This window comes from Lynx canadensis, chromosome A3 (genome assembly GCF_007474595.2).
Source record: "Lynx canadensis isolate LIC74 chromosome A3, mLynCan4.pri.v2, whole genome shotgun sequence".
Classification (NCBI taxonomy): domain Eukaryota; kingdom Metazoa; phylum Chordata; class Mammalia; order Carnivora; family Felidae; genus Lynx; species Lynx canadensis.
The window spans coordinates 26,284,657-26,303,712 of NC_044305.1; the positions used below are offsets into that span (position 1 = coordinate 26,284,657).

The 19,056-nt window shown below is 41.2% G+C and overlaps 1 protein-coding gene across 1 annotated transcript in view; it reads right to left on the reverse strand.

Annotated features, from left to right (window-relative positions):
* TM9SF4 (transmembrane 9 superfamily member 4) overlaps positions 1–18,222 on the reverse strand; it is a 53,884-nt gene extending 35,662 nt beyond the window's left edge. The window contains exon 1 of the mRNA XM_030309826.1: positions 17,073–18,222. Within this exon, the coding sequence (XP_030165686.1) occupies positions 17,073–17,087 (15 nt within the window). The 5' untranslated portion in view covers positions 17,088–18,222. The remainder of the gene's footprint in view (positions 1–17,072) is intronic.
* Positions 18,223–19,056: the final 834 nt, after the last annotated feature.

A 19,056-nucleotide genomic window follows, 5' to 3' on the forward strand; every position in this document is an offset into this window, starting at 1 on the left:
ATGTCAAAATGTACATAAAAGGATGCTCACCATGGCGTTATTTAAAATCGTGAAATTCTGGAATATACGCAATTTCCTTTTTAATTACCTAGTTATATACTACTTTAATAAGTATATAACTGGGTAAGTGGATACATTATAATTTAACCTATTCCACTAATACTGGCTATTTTAAATTTTTTTTTTTAACATTTATTTATTTTTGAGACAGGGAGAGACAGAGCATGAATGGGGGAGGGTCAGAGAGAGAGGGAGACACAGAATCTGAAACAGGCTCCAGGCTCTGAGCTGTCAGCATAGAGCCCGACGCGGGGCTCGAACTCACGGACTGCGAGATCATGACCTGAGCCGAAGTCGGACGCTTAACCCACTGAGCCACCCAGGTGCCCCAATACTGGCTATTTTAGTGAACAACTTCACGATTTCAAATAATGCTGTGAACATCCTTTTATGTACATATTTTGTGGAATTATTCTTTCCCTTTCTTTCCAAGGTACCTTGTAAATATCTCTATGATGTCACTAGAGGCAAGAGAATGGAAACTACCCAGTACCCAACTTTCACATCTGTACATGTTCAAGAATTAGTGCTTATGTTATTTGGCCAATACTTAAATCTGCACTTGTCTAAGGCACTACTATAGTACATTTCATGCTGAATTGTGGTGATTTAAGCTTCTGCCATCTGTCCACCTGCACTAATTACTTGTCTAGCCATGTTATGGGAGTACTCAAACTAATAATAAGCATCAACCAACCTCTGATCTATAAAAATATAAAACCATCCACTCACATAAGATTGAATGTTATGGGTTTTGTTTTGTTTTTTAGTAAGCTTTATGCCTAACATCGGTCTCGAACTCACAACCCTGAGAACAAGAGTCGCATGCTCCATGGACTGAGCCAGCCAGGCACCCTGGAATATTATGGTTCTTAATCTCTGCTGTATCCTTAAGAACCTGATTTTTTTTTTTTTTTTAATTCTTAAATTTAAGGAGTTCTTGAAACCTCCTACCTTTCCGCCTGTCCAAGGATCTAGTTTGAGACTCCTGGAGAATATCTATTACCCCTATACCCTATCTGTACATCTAGGATAGTGGTTCTCAACCCTGATGCATATCAGAATAAGCTGGGAGTAAATGGATTAAATTCCCAATCAAAAGGCACAGGTTGGCTGCATGGATAAAAAAAAAAAAATAAAGATCCAGCAATATGGTGTCTACAAGAGACTCGCTTCAGATCTAAATAAAGACTCACGAGGGCTGAAAATGAAGGGATAGAAAAACATATTCCACATAACAAAAAGGAAGCAGGGGTAGATATACTTCTATCAGACACTACAGACTTACAGTTTAAAATTGTGTCTAGAAACAGAGAAGGTCACTGTATGAGAAAAGGGTCTATTCAACCAGAAGATATAACAGTTATATCTAAGTTAGAAACATATACACACCCAACATCAGAGCACCTAAATGTATAAAGCAAATACTGACAGATCTGATGGAAGAAACTGACAGCAATACAGTAATAGTGGGGGACTTCAATATCTCGCTTAAAATAAGGGCCAGAACATCCGGACAGAAAATCAATAAACAGCTGACTCAAAAAACACTATAGACCAAATGGACTTAACAGACATGTATGGAACCTTCCACCCAACAGAAGAAAACACGTTCTTCTCAGGTGTACACAGAATGCTCTCCAGGACAGTTCACATGTTAGGTTCACAAAACAAGTCTTAACAAATTTAAGAGAAATCATTCCACATATCTTTTCTGATCATAATGCAATGAAACTAGAAATCATTAACAAAAAAATGGGAAATAAGCAAATATGTGAAAACTAAACAACACACTCTTGAACAACCATGGAGTCAAAGAGGAAATCGATGAGAATTTAAAAGTACCTCAGACAAAAGAAAATAAAAAGACAACCTACCAAAACTTATGGAATGCAACAAAACTAGTACTAGGAGGAAGTTTACAGGGGTAAACAACTACATTATACATTTATATATCTCAAAAAGCCTAACTTTACATTTCAAGGAACCAGAAAAAGAACAAATGAAGCCCAAAGTTAGCAGAAGAAAGGAAATAATAAAGATTAGCACAGAAATAAATAAAAAGGAGGATTTTAAAAATAGTAAAAAACAAAAACAACCAAAAAAAAAAAACCCCCACCCACAACAGAACTGTGTTGGCTTTTTGAAAAGCTAAAAATTGACAAATGAAACTAAACAAAATTTAGCAGCACCAATGATAGAAAAAAAGAGGGAATACTCAAATACAATCAGAAATGAAAGAGGAGACATTATAAAAGGTGACTCAGAAATAAAAAGGATCATAAGGGACTATTATAAACAATTATACACCAACAAATTAGGTAACTTAGGAGAAATAGGTAAATTCCTAGAAACACATAACCTCCCAAAATTGAATCAAGAAAAAACAGAAAACTAAAACAGACCAATAAAAAAAGGGGGGCAGGAGGTTCAACCAGTAATCAAAGAGCTCCCTTCACAGGTGAATTCTCCCAGACATTCAATAAATAATACATACTAATCCTTCTTAAACTCTTCAAAAATAAAAGAGGGCAGAATTCTGAACTCATTTTATGGGGACACCATCACCCTGATACCGAAACCAGACAAAGATACCACAAGAAAACCACAGGCCGATAGCCTTGATTAACATAGATGCAAAAATTCTCAGTAAAATACTAGCAAGCTGAATCTAATAGCACATTAAAAGGAGCATACACCAGGGGCACCTGGGTGCCTCAGTCGGCTAAGTGTCCGATCTCAGTCTAAGTGTCTCTCGGCTCAGGTCATGATCTCACAGTTTGTGGGTTTGAGCCCCGTGTCGGGCTCTGTGCTAACAGCTCAGAGCCTGGAGCCTGCTTCAGATTCTGTGTCTCCCTCGCTCTCTGCCCCTCCCCCACTCCTGCACGCACGCTCGTGCTCTCTCTCTCTCAAAAATAAATATTAAAAAAAAAAAAGAGCATACACCAAAATCAAGTGGGATTTATCCCTGGGAGGCAAAGATGGTTCAACTTAAGCAAATCAATGTGATACACCACATTAATAAAATGAAAGGAAAAAAAAAAAACCACATGATCATCTCAAGACACAGCAAAAGAATACAACCAAATTCAACATCCATTCACAATTTAAATTCTCAACATAAAAGACATAAAAGGAACTTACCTCAACACAATAAATGCCATATATGAAAAGCCCACAGTTAACATCAGTATTTCTTGCTAATCAAAAATATATGTGTTCTGAATTTCCCCTCTCAGAAAGCCAGATACCAGACCTTTTTGCCTTACCTAATATGTGATTTGCAGCCAGGGCAGAGGATTACAACCTTCTGTAGTCATCAAGCCAATTAAATCTAAGAAGTTACTCCAGTTCTACCTTCTTGTGAAACAGAGATACTGCCCTGGACAACTAAGGGGCTCCCTGAGAGCTTAAGGCTGCAGAGAAGTGAAAAGCAAATCCTGAAAGGCTTCAATACGCTTCTTTTCCAAAGTCTCGAACCCATAGCACAAGTACATACACCAAAACCAAAACCAAACAAAAAGACACAACAACAACAACAATACTCACCCTGGTGGAAAACTCAACACGAAAAAGCAACAAGCCACAGAGCCACTGGGCACCTACCAAGTAAGTACAAGGCACTGTGGCACACAGTCCTTTCCACTTTACAAATACTGACTGGTGCCATTCTCACAACGACAACTGCCTGGGGATTTCTGTCACCATCTCACAGACGACTGCCAGTTAACCCGAGACTCAGAGATTAAATAACTTGACCCACCTGAGAAGGCAGAGGAACAGGGATGCTCTTTTCAGGCAGGTGAGCTGCATTAAGAGATGACAAGCATGTAAAGATGATACTGATCACAACGGCAGCTAACACTGACTGAATGCTGGTTACGTTCTATGAAATACTAAAATACAGAGCCCTCCAAACTGGTACTGGAGAAGGCAAAAAAGACTTAAACAGACAAAATGAAACGGAAGTGTTAGAAGCAAATATAGATATACTTTTAAACAATCTTGACATGGAAAGTTTTCTAAGAATGAAACAAAATCCAGAAGCTAGAAAGAAAAAGGATATATATAGGAAAAAGGAAGGAAAATGTACAATTATATACATTATAGACCAAGAAAAAGACAATTTGGGTAAAAATATTTACCATACACCCAACAGAGGATGAATTCCTTCAGTATACCAAGCGCTCTTACAAACCACTGAAGGACAAATAACCGAAAAGAATATGCATGGGCAGTTAAAACAAAAAATTCAAAAGGCCAAACAGAAATTTAAAAATAATTTTAAAAAAGCAAGTCAAAATAACAACATCTGACTTTTTACCTGTCAGAGTCACAAAGCTTTAAAAAATCTGAATACACTAGATATAGGTAAACTGGTACAGTCTTTAGGGAAGGCAATTTAGTAATATATACTTAAATGGAAGGTAGAACTATTTTTGAAGGACTGCCCACATAAGTTATGAAGTGTAAAAAAAATGATGCACAGCAGTGTGTGTATAGCATAATCTCATTTATCTAAAAAAATTTTTTTTAAAGCATGCCAAAGACATCATAAGAAAACTACAAATCGTCCTCATGAACACAGATGGAAAAAATTCTTAACAAAACATTAGCAAATCATATCCAGCATATATAAAAAGGTCTACATGGGGCACCTGGGTGGCTCAGTTGGTTGAGTGTCCAACTCTTGATTTCAGCTCAGGTCATGATCCCAGGGTTGTGGGATCAAGCCCCATACTGAGCTCCACACTGAGCGTGGAATCTGTTTAAGATTCTCTCCTTCCCTCTGCCCCTCCCCCCTGCTCCTGCATGCGCTCTCTCTCTCTAAAAAAAAAAAATAAATAAAAAAAATTATACATCTTAACCAAGTGGAGTTTATCCTAGGAATACAGGAGGGTTGGCTTAATATCAGAAACTCAATGTAATACCCCATATAAATAAAGGACAAAAACCACACAATCTTCACAAAGAAAAAGCACTTGACAAAATCCAACACTCATGATAAAACCTCTCAACAAACTAGGAATAGAAAGGAACTTCCTATTCCTATTCTAAGAGCAGCTATGAAAAACCCACAGCCAACATCATTCTTAATGGTGAAAGACTGAATGATTCCTCCCAAAATGATTGATAAGGCAAGAATGTCCACTTTTGCCATTTCTATTCAACACTGTGCCATAAATGCAGACAGTGTGCACTGAAGCAAATAATTAAAGACACCCATACTGAAAAGTAAAGGAGCTTTCATTTGTAGATCACATATTATATATCTAGAAAATCCTAAGGAACCCACAAAACAACTATTAGAACTAATAAAGTGAGCAAGGTCAGAGACTACAAGGTAAACATAAAAATTAATTGTATTTCCACATACTAGCAATAACCCCAAAATTAAATTAAGAAAATAGTTCCATCTGTAATACCTTCAAAAAGAATAAAATATTTAGGAATAAATTTTTAAAAAAGACTTGTATACCGAAAATTACAAAACATTCTAAGTAATTGGAGAGATGTTCCATATTCATGGATTGGAAGACTCAATATTGTTAGGGTAGCAATGCTTCCCAAACTGATCTATATATTCAATGCAATCCCTATCAAATTCCCAGCAGCCTTTTTTTTTTTTTTAATGTTTACTTATTTTTAAGGGACAGAGAGAGACAGAGTATGAGCGGGGGAGGGGCAGAGACAGAGAGAAAGACACAGAATCTGAAGAGGCTCCAGGCTCTGAACTGTGAGCACAGAGCCCAACATGGGGCTCGAACTCACAAGCCATGAGATCATGACCTGAGCCGAAGTTGGACGCTTAACCGATTGAGCCACCCAGGCGCCCCCCAGCAGCCTTTTTTGTAGAAATTGAAAAGTCGATCCTAAAATTTATATGGAAACACAAAGGATGCAGAACATCCAAAACAACTTATAAAAAGAACAAATTCTAAGCTTATTATAAAGCTATACTAATCAAGACAGTGTGGTAAGGATATACATAAAGACCAAAGGAACAGAACTCAAAGTCCAGAAATAAAGCTATATGTTTAAATTGATTTTCAACAAGGTTGAGAAGGCAATTCAATAGGGAAAGGATAGTCTTTTCAACAAATGGTTCTTGGACAACTGGGTAGCTATCTGCAAAAGGAGTCTCACACCATACACAAAAATTAACTCAAAATGTATCTTAGACCTGAATACAAAAGCTGAAACTTCTAGAAGAACAGTAAGGAGATAATCTTTGTGACCTTGAGTTAGGCAAAGATGTCTTAGATACAACACCAAAAGCACAATCTATATTTAAAAATTTGATAAAATGGATTTCATAAAAATTTAAAACGTTTACACTTCAAAAGATATCATTAAGGAAATGAAAGATATGGGCCAAGAGGGTACTAAGCTAAGTGAAATAAATCAGACAATGACAAATACCGTAGGATTTAACTTGTATGTGTAATCTAAAAAACAAAACAAATGAACAAAACAGAACCAGACTCATAAACACAGAGAACAAATCAATGGTTGCCACAGGATATGGGATGAGGGGGATGGGCAAAATAGGCAAAGAAGATTAAGAACTATAAACTTCCAGCTATAAAACAAATAAGTCATGGGGATGTAAAGCACAGCATAGGGAATACAGTCAATAGTACTGTAATAACTTTGTATGGTGACAAACGTAACTACACTTATACTGGTGAGCATTTCATTATGTATATAAAATATCACCATTCTGTACAATTGAAATGAATACACTGTAGGTCAACTATACTTCAAATTTGAAAAATTTGAAAAAAAAAAAAAAAAAACGAAAGGTCACAGACAAGAAAAATCTTTCTAAATCACATATCTGATAGAAGACTTGTATCTAGAATATATAAGGAATTCTTATAACTTAATGATAAGACAAACAACCCAATTTAAAAATAGGCAATAGGGGCGCCTGGGTGGCGCAGTCGGTTAAGCGGCCAACTTCAGCCAGGTCACAATCTCGCGGTCTGTGAGTTCGAGCCCCGCGTCAGGCTCTGGGCTGATGGCTCAGAGCCTGGAGCCTGTTTCCGATTCTGTGTCTCCCTCTCTCTCTGCCCCTCCCCCGTTCATGCTCTGTCTCTCTCTCTGTCCCAAAAATAAATAAACGTTGAAAAAAAAAAAATTAAAAAAAAAAAAAATAAAATAAAATAAAAATAAAAAGCTAAACATAAACCTAGTATACTATTCAGCAGCTCCAATCCTAGGCATTTACCCAAGAGAAGAGGAAACAGTAGTCCATGCAAAGGCTAGTACATGGGGGTACGCGGGTGGCTCAGTCAGTTAAGCCTCCAACTCTTGATTTCGGCTCAAGTCACTATCTCATGATTTGTGAGATGGAGCCCTCTGTCAGGCTCTGCACTGGCAGGGCAAAGCCTGCTTGGGATTCTCTCTCTCTGCCCCTCCCCCACTCGTGCTCTTTCTCTTTCAAAATAAGTAAATAAACATTAAAAAAAAAAAAAAAAAAAAAGACTTGTCCATGAATGTTCTAACAGCTTCAATCACAAAGTCCAAAGCTGACAATCCAAACACCATCAACTGGTGAATGGAGAAATAAAATGTAGTAGTCACTCAATGGAATACCATTCAGTAACAGAAATGAGGGAACTACCAATTCATGTTGCAACATTGATGAACTCCATAAACATTACATTAGGTTAATGAAGCCAAATGCAAGTCTATATGGTATAGGATTCCCTTATGCGAAATGCCCAAGAAAGGCAAATCTAGAGACAGAAAGATCAGTGGCGGGCTGGTGTTCGAGCAGGGGTGGTCTCCAAGTGTCATCCCCTTGGCTGGAAGGGAGCCTGCTGGGGTGACAGAAACGTTCCAAAACTTTGTGTCATTGTGACGACGATTGCACACGTCTATACATTCGCTAAAACTTACTGAATTCTACACTTAACATCACTCATTTTATGGTGTTGAATGACACCCTTATAAACCTGAAGAAAAAAAATAACCAGCTCAAGGGAGGCACAGAGGAAACAAGTCTGGCAATAGAATGGTAGTTGTTGAAGCTGAGTGATGGGATATGGGGGCTCCTTATGCCGTGTCTTCTTCTTTTGTACATGTTGAACACTTGTTATAATAAAAAGTTGTCTTAGAGATTTTTATGTGTACAAAAATGTTCTAGAGGAACTTTTCTTTTTTCATCAAAGACTATGTACCCCTGACGAATGGACTAGGAGGGTAGCTGCGTGACTTTTTCATTGATAACTTATTTACCCTGTTTTCCAGGTACATGGATCACCCGTATTCAAAATAAATATTTACATTTTAAGAAGGGGAAGGAAATGGGTTGCCTCTGAAAATACTTGGGCAAATTCCTCTGAAGATGTACAGAAAACGGGAGCTAGAAGGCAAGGACGGTGCAGAGGGGATTCTGGCAACAGATGTAGGAATAACCAGTGCTGGCTTCAGCAGCGCATGTACTAATTAGAACTGGAACGATAACAGCGATTAGCATGGCCCCTGTGCAAAGATGTGTGAGAAACCAAACAAGATCAGTAATCTTTAACCTTGCGGAGAGTACTGCAGACCCCTCTGAAACTCTTCTAAGTCACTGGGATGAAAGGTACAGCATAGAGAAGGCAGTCAGTGATACTGGAACAGTGTGGTAAGGTGACAGATGGCGAGCAGAGCATAACGACTAGAGTTAACAATCACAATGTTGTGTGCCTGAAACGAATACAACACGTGTGTCAACTATACTTCAATTAAAAAAAAAAAAAAAGAAGGATCTAGAACCTGTTCCCAGAAAACACACTCCAAAACACAATCTGATAATATGACCCCAGGAGGATCATGGACCTAGAAGTTCACCCGTCCCAGAGATAAGACCCTTGTACTTGTTACCATTCCAACTTTTTCTAACTCTTTGACTTCATTGTCGCTGCAGCCCAGACAACCTGACAGAGGATGTTTGATCCACAGTTCATTTCTGTAAGGAAATTAGGAAGTAGCAAAATACCTGCTTTTTAGGAAATTCCTTTGTACCTTCCTGTAACTTTTAATTATCATCATAGCAACTTCCGTGTGTGGTTCAGTATGAAAAGCCAATTAAGTAGTTAGCAAATGTCTGTTCAGAGCCAAGAAAGGAGTGGGAGTCCTAACATGTGAACCAGTCCATTCAACATTATTTTGCTTTACTCGGTTTCCAAGTCACGAGGCAGCAAAGGTAGCATGTCAAGAAACAAGGCGATAGCAATCTAGAAGCCCTTCATGCTGTAATCTAACACACCATCACTGGCAAAGATATGGGTGACCTGGAAAGTTATAAAGCTCAAGAGACCCAAGAATCAAGGTCTTGCCCTCCCTACCTATTTTATTCTTGGGGGGCTGGGCAGGCAGAAAAATCTCTCCCAAGAGCCCAATGAAGAACTGGTAGGACTAAAAAGTACCCTTTTCCTCCTAAAATTTGCTCCACCCAGTTTGAAAGGTGTGAACAATTAACTTCTTCCAAGGAAAATAAGTTTCTTCCCCCTACGAACTAAAAATTAGTTCATTCACTCATACATACTTCTCTGTAGCCATAAGTTAACATTTTCTCTTCTGGAGCCCCCTGCCTTGCAGTCTTCTTTCCCATAAATAGCGTCACCCCAGTGATTGAGTCTGGCCTGTCTGAACAGCTTTTCTGGTTCTTATTCCACACCTCTCCTGCTGCAAAAGCAGCGCCTTCCTGAACAGTAAGCTAGATTCTTTCATTTCCTTCTCAAAGATACAGTCACCATTTTAAGATCATGTAGTAACTGCTCCCCAGATTAAGAAAAAAATAAAGAAAAAGAAAATGGCTTTGGGGCACAGTTTGCCAACAATTAACTGAAATCAATTACCCAATCAGTTAAAGCTCCCTAAGAATTCAACCACACATGCAAGATGGCTAATGACAGCTTAGGACCACTTACCAAGCAGCCCCCATGGAGCTAAAGAACTAATAGAGGAAAAAGAAAAAGGGAGGAGGGAGAACCAAATTAGCCACAGGAGGCTCTGAAAATGTAGCCTTTATTTCAGAGCTCATAGATACAGAGTTGCTGTTGAGCAGATACATAAAAGACTCAAAGCTGTTCTTTGGGAGTTGGGAAAACCCACAGCCAGCTGTGCAAGAGTCCAAGTGAAAATAATAACTACCCTCACCAAGCAACAGACAACCAGGCCTAAACCTACAGGCCATAAAGTGCAGAAATAAAACACAAGAAATGCACTCACCTTCCCTCTCCCCTTTGGGCATTTATAAAAGAACACTCAGTTAGTTGAACCAACAGGCTTAAATGGTTCCCCTCTGGAAGACTTCAAACCTTGGAACTGAAAAATTACAGAGAGCTCTTTTTGTGCTAGGCACTCTCATCTCATAGTCTATTTAATCATTACATCAATCCTTTGAGGACAGTATCATTCTCGTTTTAAAAATCAGGAAACTGGGGGCACCTGGGTGGCTCAGTTGGTTAAGCATCCGACTTTGGCTCAGGTCATGATCTCACAGTTCGTGGGTTTGAGCCCCACACCGGGCTCAGCGCTGACAGCTCGGAGCCTGGAGCCTACTTTGGATTCTGTGTTTCCCTCTCTCTACACCTACCCCTGCTCGTGCTCGCTCTCTCTTTCTCTCAAAAATAAACATTAAAAAAAAAAATTTTTTTTTTTTTAAATCAGGAAACTGATTCAGTATGGGATGATATAAAGTTCTGAAGATGGATGGTGCTGAGTGTTGCACAACAATGTGAATGTAATTGATGCCACTGAACTGTATACTTTATTTTTTTTTTTCAACGTTTATTTATTTTTGGGACAGAGAGAGACAGAGCATGAACGGGGGAGGGGCAGAGAGAGAGGGAGACACAGAATCGGAAACAGGCTCCAGGCTCTGAGCCATCAGCCCAGAGCCTGACGCGAGGCTCCAACTCCCGGACCGCGAGATCGTGACCTGGCTGAAGTCGGACGCTTAACCGACTGCGCCACCCAGGCGCCCCTTAACTGTATACTTTAAAAAAATTACAATGATAGGATCTCCTGAGCCCCTCATCCCCTCACATCCCCTCATCGGGTTCTCTGCTGTCAGTGCAGAGCCTGCTTCAGATCCTCTGTCCCCTTTCTCTGCCCCTCCCCTGTTCGTTCTCTCTCAAAAAATAAACATTAAAATGTTTTTTTAAAGTTACAATGATAAATGTGTACATACATGTGTACATATATGTATTTTTTTTTAAACACACACACAAAAATTTTAAAAATGGCAACTGAGGTTTAAAAAATAGCTTGCCCAAAGTTATGAAATCAATCACAGTGTCAGATTCTAGCCCAGGTCCTTAGACCAAGGCTTAGTTTCTTCACCTGTAAAATGGACTTTTGTAAGGATTATATGGAATACTGGATGGGCATATGGTTTATCAACTGAAATGTATCATGCGAGTAGAAATTTTTCTCTTAAAGTCAGGTCACATAGGTGGTTACTACAAACCTTTGATAGCTTTTGAATCAGAATGTCAGAGTAGGACACACTTTATAAAGAGACCAACTTATTCGGGGGTTGCAAATTTAAACACTTAGTGGGACCATGCACGTGACCTAAACGGTGAGGCTGCTCAAGAGTAACACAGGAGGGCACCAAGGATTGGTGAGCTGGGCCCCATATGGAGAACGCCCTTGACAGGGAATCTGGGCCCAAATTCTCCAGAGAAAATGAAAACCTAGAAGCTTTTAAATGTGAAATCTCCCAATTATGAAATGTTTTGGCAACCAACTCAAAAAATTTTAAGCCTGTGCCAGTCAAAACAAAACAAAACAAATTTAAAAAACCCCACCCCAAATCAACTCCACGTGAAGATGTGGCCCATGGACTGCGAAATTTACAGCATCTAATGTACCACGAGTAGAAAGTAAGGCCCGAAGATGTTAAGTGACTTGCCAGGGCACCCACACTTCCTTCTAAACCGGCTTAAGAATTCAGTTCCAACTTATGATTTGATTTTGTTTTTTAAGAACTGTTAGTAGCACTAAGCATACCCTCTGAATACAAAACCTCAGGATTTCAAACCGTGGGAGGCCTGTCAGTTTAATGCTCAGGCATAGGTGAGAAATCATGTTAGGAAGGCAGAGAAGGAAGCAATGAAGAGGACGGAGATGGAACTGAGAAGTCCTGGGTGTCCCCCAACAGTGCCCCATTTGGGAAACACTAGTGTCAGCAAATGGTTCAGGGATCAAAGCAGGTTGGGGGGTGGTAGGTGGCTATCATTCGTCTGTGGCCAGATGGCCCTGCTCATCCTGGGTCCTTCCCACCTTCCTGCCAGTGCCCAGAGATCAAAACTCAACCTTCTCCAGCATTCTGTGACCTGTTTCTTTAATGCCAAGATCAAAGGAGAACTTTTGTCCAAGTTGTAAAAAAGAAACCAAGAGGCAACTTAATGTTGTCTCAGTCTCCTCTGTACTTCCTGAGAGGATTAAGGTGCTCCTTTAAAGGGACTCCTCAGAGAAACACATCGGAACCAGGGCCTGGGGTCGGCACCTTAACTCCAAGGACACAGCGGCTCCTGTGGAATCCAATCCATACCAGGTAGGGCAACTGGAGAGATCATGTGAGTAGCACACCCAGTAGACAGCAGCTGGGAAAGACTACAGACACTATGATCATGGGGGAAAAAAAACACTTAAATTTGAGTATTCTGAAGTACAGAATTTTCAACCTGAAGTTTTGAAACCATTAAGTCCAAACTTTAATCTCATATATGACACTTGTGGAAACAAACCAAAAAAACACCAAAGTGACTTGCCTCAGGCCACAAAGTGGATCGCTGTCAGTGCTGGGACTAAGCCCAGACTGCTGACTCAGGCTCCAGGGCTCTGTTCTCAACGAGCAGATACCAAGCCACACGCGAGGCCCGGACAAAACAGCAACTTTCCCACACATGGGACTGCTGGCAGAGTCCAGGCCTCCTGCACTCCAGCCCTCTACCATCCAGATTTAGCCATTAAAAACAGTTCCTGTGCTTCTGACTGGAACTGCTGGGATGGGGGTAGTTGGCTACACTGCCTCCATCTGTCCAAATGAAGCTTGTGGTCATTCGGCCCATTCCCCTGCTTCTGGACTGGATCAAACCCAAATAACTTCAAAACACTGTGACCTGAGCTAGCAATTCCACTCCTAGGTGCACACCCAAAAAACTGAAAATATGTGTTTGCACAAAAAAACATATATGCACATAAATGTTCACTGCCACGTTCTTCACAACAGCCAAAAGTCCCAGCATCCATCAACAGATGAAAGGATAAACAAAATGCAGTCTATCCACACAGTGGAACATTATTCAGCCACAAAAAGGAATGAGATATTTGATACATGCTACAACATGGATGATCTTTGAAAACATTATACTATGTTAAAAAAAAAAAAAGCGCCACATATTCTATGACTCCAGTTATAGGAATTGTCCAGAGTAGGCAAATCTTATACAGATAAAAAGTAGATTAGTGGTTGACAGGGACAGAGGAGAGTGGGAAGTAACTACTAAAGCATTTCTTTTTGGGGTGATGAAATGTTCTAGAAGTCAATGGTAGTGAGGATTGCACAAGTTTGTGAATATATGAAAAACCACTAAACTGCCACTTCAAAAGGGTGAATTTAATGGTATATGAATTATATCCAATAAAGAAAGGAAAACGATAAAATCCAGATCATATGAACCATGATACACATGAGAGAAGTACAGTTTTATTCTCCAACTGGAGGTCTCCACACTCCTGAGGTGCCTACAAATGTACTCAATGGATTTTCCAAATGCCACCAAAATATTTCCCAAAACATATTTCATATGCTCAGTAATCCCAGCAACAATGAGATATGGGCCTGCCTCTCACCCAAGACCCAGGTAGAACAACTCCGTATCCTGTTACTTTATAAAGTCATCTAAATCCAGGGTACGAGGAAAGCAGGAAACTGACAGAACTTCCATTTACATCAGCCATCCACTGCTATGGTGGGAGAAGTCTTGCCCTGCAGCTTTAGGAAACACCCACTGTGCAAACACAGACCTGAGAGGTGGCAGCCCAACCCCTGAGGAAGAAGAGCCATTCACCAAGAAAAGGGAGGGAGGGAAAATTCCATAAAACATCTCTAGCAGCTTGCACCCATAACCCTAACTTTCAAAACAAAAGGACAAACCCAAAACCCAGCCTGTTCCCATGGTCACTGAATCCACTAGCTTGGTTCCTCTTTAGTTGTATGACTTACCACAGAAACCCATATACCCCCAGAGCACATCCACACACCTCCATCCCCACTGGTTGTGAAACATTAATTATACAAGGGTGTGGGGACTGTTCTGACTTCCGTGTAATAAATGCTTGACACAGACCAAACTCAAGTCTATCTGTGACCCCACTCTGCCCTGTTACGCACGTCCCTCTGTAATACACTCGCTTCCACTCATTTTCACTATTGCATCAAACATGAAGTTTCTCATGTGCACCCTTTAAACTGGCCTCTGTGAGTCACTGTATACATTACAACTTCAGCTTAAAATCAGTTACTCTATACACCATGAAAGCACAGGACGATACTCCCAAGTGATGTGACAAACACCAAATCACTGACCGTGCTTTGCACCGAACTTAAATAAAATAAAATCCCAACTCCTTTTCATGGTTTCCCTGCAGGCTGCAAACAAGCCGGCTCCCCAAATGGAATGTTCTGGAGGGGTGGGAAAGGGAAGCACCCTAATAGAACAGTCTATTTCAAAATGCAGCCCACAGACTACAAACTGTAGACTACAATCCACTGCAATGATAGGCGTGCTTCTAGAAACACAGCTGCTCTTGCCTCTCCAGTTTCATTTTGCATCATTCTCTCCCACCCCCACCCCTCACCATGCTTCAGCCCCTCCAGCCTTCTGTGTTCCTCAAATATACCAAGCTCTTTCCCACGCTGGTCCTTTATGCTTGCCATTTTCTTTGCCTGGAACATTCTTTGCATTATGCTGGTTCCTTCTTGTCAGTCAGGTCTCAACTCACATCACCTCTGAAAAGACTTCTCTGACCATTTAATCCAAAGTAGTTGCATCACCCCATCGCCCCTAAACACTATCACTTTACCTTGCTGTCTCCACAGCATTTATCACAATCTGACCTTATGTCATTCATCTACTTGTTCACTCGTTCACTGCCTGTCTCCTCTCCTCGAACTAGAAAAGCTCCACAAGGGTGGGGGATCATGACCCTCGAATTCACAACTACATCCCTAGTTCCTGCCACAGAGCAGGCACTCATATATTTATTAAGTCAATGTGTGCCAGAAATACGTATTGCTAACTTATTACCTCTTTAAAATCCTCTGAACAGGGCAGGAACTTCCCCAGTGCAATGTGATAAATGCCACTTTATTGAACTTTTCCCCTCCGGCAAAGGAGGGTGTGACTTTTTCTGTTACATTCTTACACCATTCTTGTTTTGAACATAGTCCAGAGAAAAATCAGTTTCAACACACCACTTGTGGTTTAAACTGGAGTCTGAAACCATAGAAATCAAGCAAGGCTATGAAATCTTTTACCTGACCTCTGAGGTTCTAAATAAGGAATCCCTCATTAAACAAAAAGGATGTTACCAATTGGTTAACAGGAGAGAAACTCATTGTCAGCCATTAACATACCATTGTTTGGAGAAAACCAACACCAAAGAATTTACACAAGAATCTTATCGGCCTTTCTTTCTTTCTTTCTTTCTTTCTTTCTTTCTTTCTTTCTTTTTCTTTCTTTTGCTGAAGTTAAATGTCAGCTCCTTTTTTTGTCTTCCTTTGCATTTACTCTCAGGATGAAATTATCTGCTGAGGAAGCAACATACAGGAAGACCTAGAAAATCGCTCTGGATGAAGTGACTTCAATTCTGGTTCTGGTCTCTTGACAAGGAGAATGTGAGCTGAGCTTCTGGAAGGAAGGTCAGTCTTTCATAGATCTACTTCCCGGGTTCTGTACTAGGAGCCAATAATGTTCTGACCCACATTCCAGGCACAGCTCTTTTACCTGTACTCTTATCCACACACAGGCTTCATCCTAACAAGCTCCATTCTAATGAACCCTCCACCTAAAGAGCTGTGTGGCCCTGCAGGGGCACCCAAGAGGGAGGCAGCAGACAAGGCTGGTAAGGTGTTTTTCAAAACGCGGTTCACAGATCACCTGCATCATTATCACTGGAGGGCTTCTAAAAGTGCAGATTCCTGGGCATCACCTAGACCTACTGAATTACAACTTTGGGAGTGGGGCTCAGGAAACTACATTTTTAACATGCCTCCCCCAAGCACACCCCGAGTCTTATGCACAGTGAAGTTTGAGAACCAATGGGATAAAAGCTCCCCCGAAGAGAGGCAGACAGGTGATTTAGAGAAGACCAGAAAAAGGTTTAGGGAAGGGTCTGGAGACAGAAGATGGGGGGGGGGGGCGGGGGGCAGTGTAAGGGCACGCTCCAGGGTAGCGACAGTCAAGACCTGTGCGCGGTGGGAACAGTTGAAGGTGGAGGTGAGGACAGGGCTCCGGAAAGGATCTGAGACGGGGTTTGGGCTGGGAGGCTGGTCAGAGGTGAGGTCGCATCCGCGAACCGGTCAGGACAGAGGGGAGGCGGAAGGCGGAGAGACCAAAGTCTGGACGTGAGGAGGAGGAGCAAGGATGGAAATAATAGGGGGCTCTTCAGAGGGGTCGGGGCTGGGAAGTGAAAATTAGAAAAAAAGGGGGTCACAGGAGGTGGAGACCAAAGCAGGAATAGGAACCGGCCGAGACGGTAACCGAGACCTTCCCTCCTACCGAGTGCCTCCCCCAAAACTCTGGGCCCTGACAAGCCTGAGTGTGGGGCCAGGGTCGGGGAGAGGGAGTTTGGGAGAGACAAGCCCAGTCAGGGACGTCCCTCAGGACTGAGCTAGGGGTCCCGGAGGTGGCTCGGGCCAGGCATGGGGCGCTGGAAGGTCCTGGGAGCCCCCGGAGGACCCCGCTCCAGCTCTGGCTCCCGGAGTCTCCTTCACTCACCATCGCCGCCGCCATCTTGGATCCACGTGTCGCCGTAATGACGTCAGCGGAAGTGGTGTTTCCCTGGTTACGGAGTTTAACTCCGTGGGGTGCTGCCTGGCTTCGATCTCTCCTGTAGTCGTGTTCAGCACGGGGGCGAGAAGACTTAACTCCTGATCGGCAGCCTGGTCTGGGCAGGGAGGTCGCTGATTAGGTGACGAAAGGATGGTGTAACTATGGGGGCCATATTAACTCCTGGCAGAGACTGCTCCTCCTCTTCTTCCCCACTGTATTGTGGGTAATGGGGGTGTGCGTAAACGCGCTTGTTCTCTGGACGCCATCTTTACTATTGGCAGGAAGACCCGTTGCCAGGGTTACCTGAGGCCCTGATTTAATGAGTGGGATGGGTACCAGAGCTCCAATGGCAGTCCAACTACGAGAATAATTTGTAATTAAGTATATGATTATTTGCTTGACTATTTTATATCCTCTCTAATAGATTGTGATTCCTATGAGGGTAGGATCCGCTCTTTTATTTAACCTTGTACTACCTTATTCTCATTGGCAAAATAGGTAGGGATTATAATAATAGGCTTATGATGAGGATCTAATGATATAATGTTATATGGTAGGTATTCAATAAACAATTGTCTTTTTACATTTATTTTATAATCCTTCAGGTAGATGGTAGGTGCCCAATACAATACACTACTTATTAAACGATGAAAAGCAGCGTATTTCATGGAGGAAGACATCTTTGAATATGGACTTCACCATGGCCTGGTTAGCTAAGAGTGTGACTGGAGGTAAGTTACTCAATCTTGCTAAGCCTCAATTTCCAATATCTGGAAAGGGGACTCAAAAGAGTCATGGTGTTAAAATTGGGAAAGATCTGAAAGTTCATTTATTCCATGTATTGCTGTAAAGTGGATACAGTACCAGTGTTACCAGAGACTTTTTCAAAAAGTTGTTTAAAAAAAAGAACCATGAGATCATGGACCTGAGCCAAAATCAAGAGTCCAATGCTCAACTGATCGAGCCACCCAAGTACCCCCTTAGAATGGGGCATCTTATCTACACTTTCCTTTGCCACCTTGCAGGGGAGGAGTTCATGAAGTCTTCCCAAAGCATTGGTGGCACAAAATTTATTTCCATGTTTTTTTTCTTTCGCTTTTTTATTTAACAGACTTTTTAAAGAATGTTTATTTATTTTGAGAGAGAGAGAGAGCAAGAGAGAGAAAGAGGGAGGGAGGGGGAGAAGCAGAGAAAGAGGGAGAAAGAGAATCCCAAGCAGGCTCTGTGCTGTCAGCATAGAGCCCCCAGTTCGGGGTTTGATCTCACAAACCATGAAAAATCGTGACCTGAGCCGAAATCAATAGTTGGACACTTAACCCACTGAGTCACCCAGGCACCCCAGCAGACTTTATTTTTTAACGTTTATTTACTTATTATTTATTTATTTATTTATTTAGAGAAAACATGAAAGAGAGAGGATCAGAGAGAGGGAGAGAGAGGGAAAGAGAGAATTCCCAAGCAGGCTCTGTGCTGTCACTGTGGAGCCTGACATGGGGCTCGAACCCATGAACTGTGAGATCATGATCTGAGCTGAAATCAAGAGTCGGACTCTTAACCGACTGAGCCACCCAGGTGCTCCCAGACTTTATTTTTTAGAGCAGTTGTAAGTTTACAGAAAATGAGTAGAAAACACAAAATTCTCATATACTCCCTCACCTGGCCTCCAGTTTCCTCTATTATTAACATGTTGCCTTAGTATGCTACATGTTACAATTGGTGAGCCTATTATTATTTTTATTTTCATTAACTTAATTCTGTGATTTGCATTATAATACACTCTGTGCTATGCATTGAGTTTTGACAGATAATGATATGTATCCGCCATTAAAAGTATCATACAGAATGGTTCCACTACCCTAAAAATCCCCTATGTTCCTCTTTATTCATCCCTCCTTCTCTGCCAAACCCCTGGCAACCACTGATCTTTTTA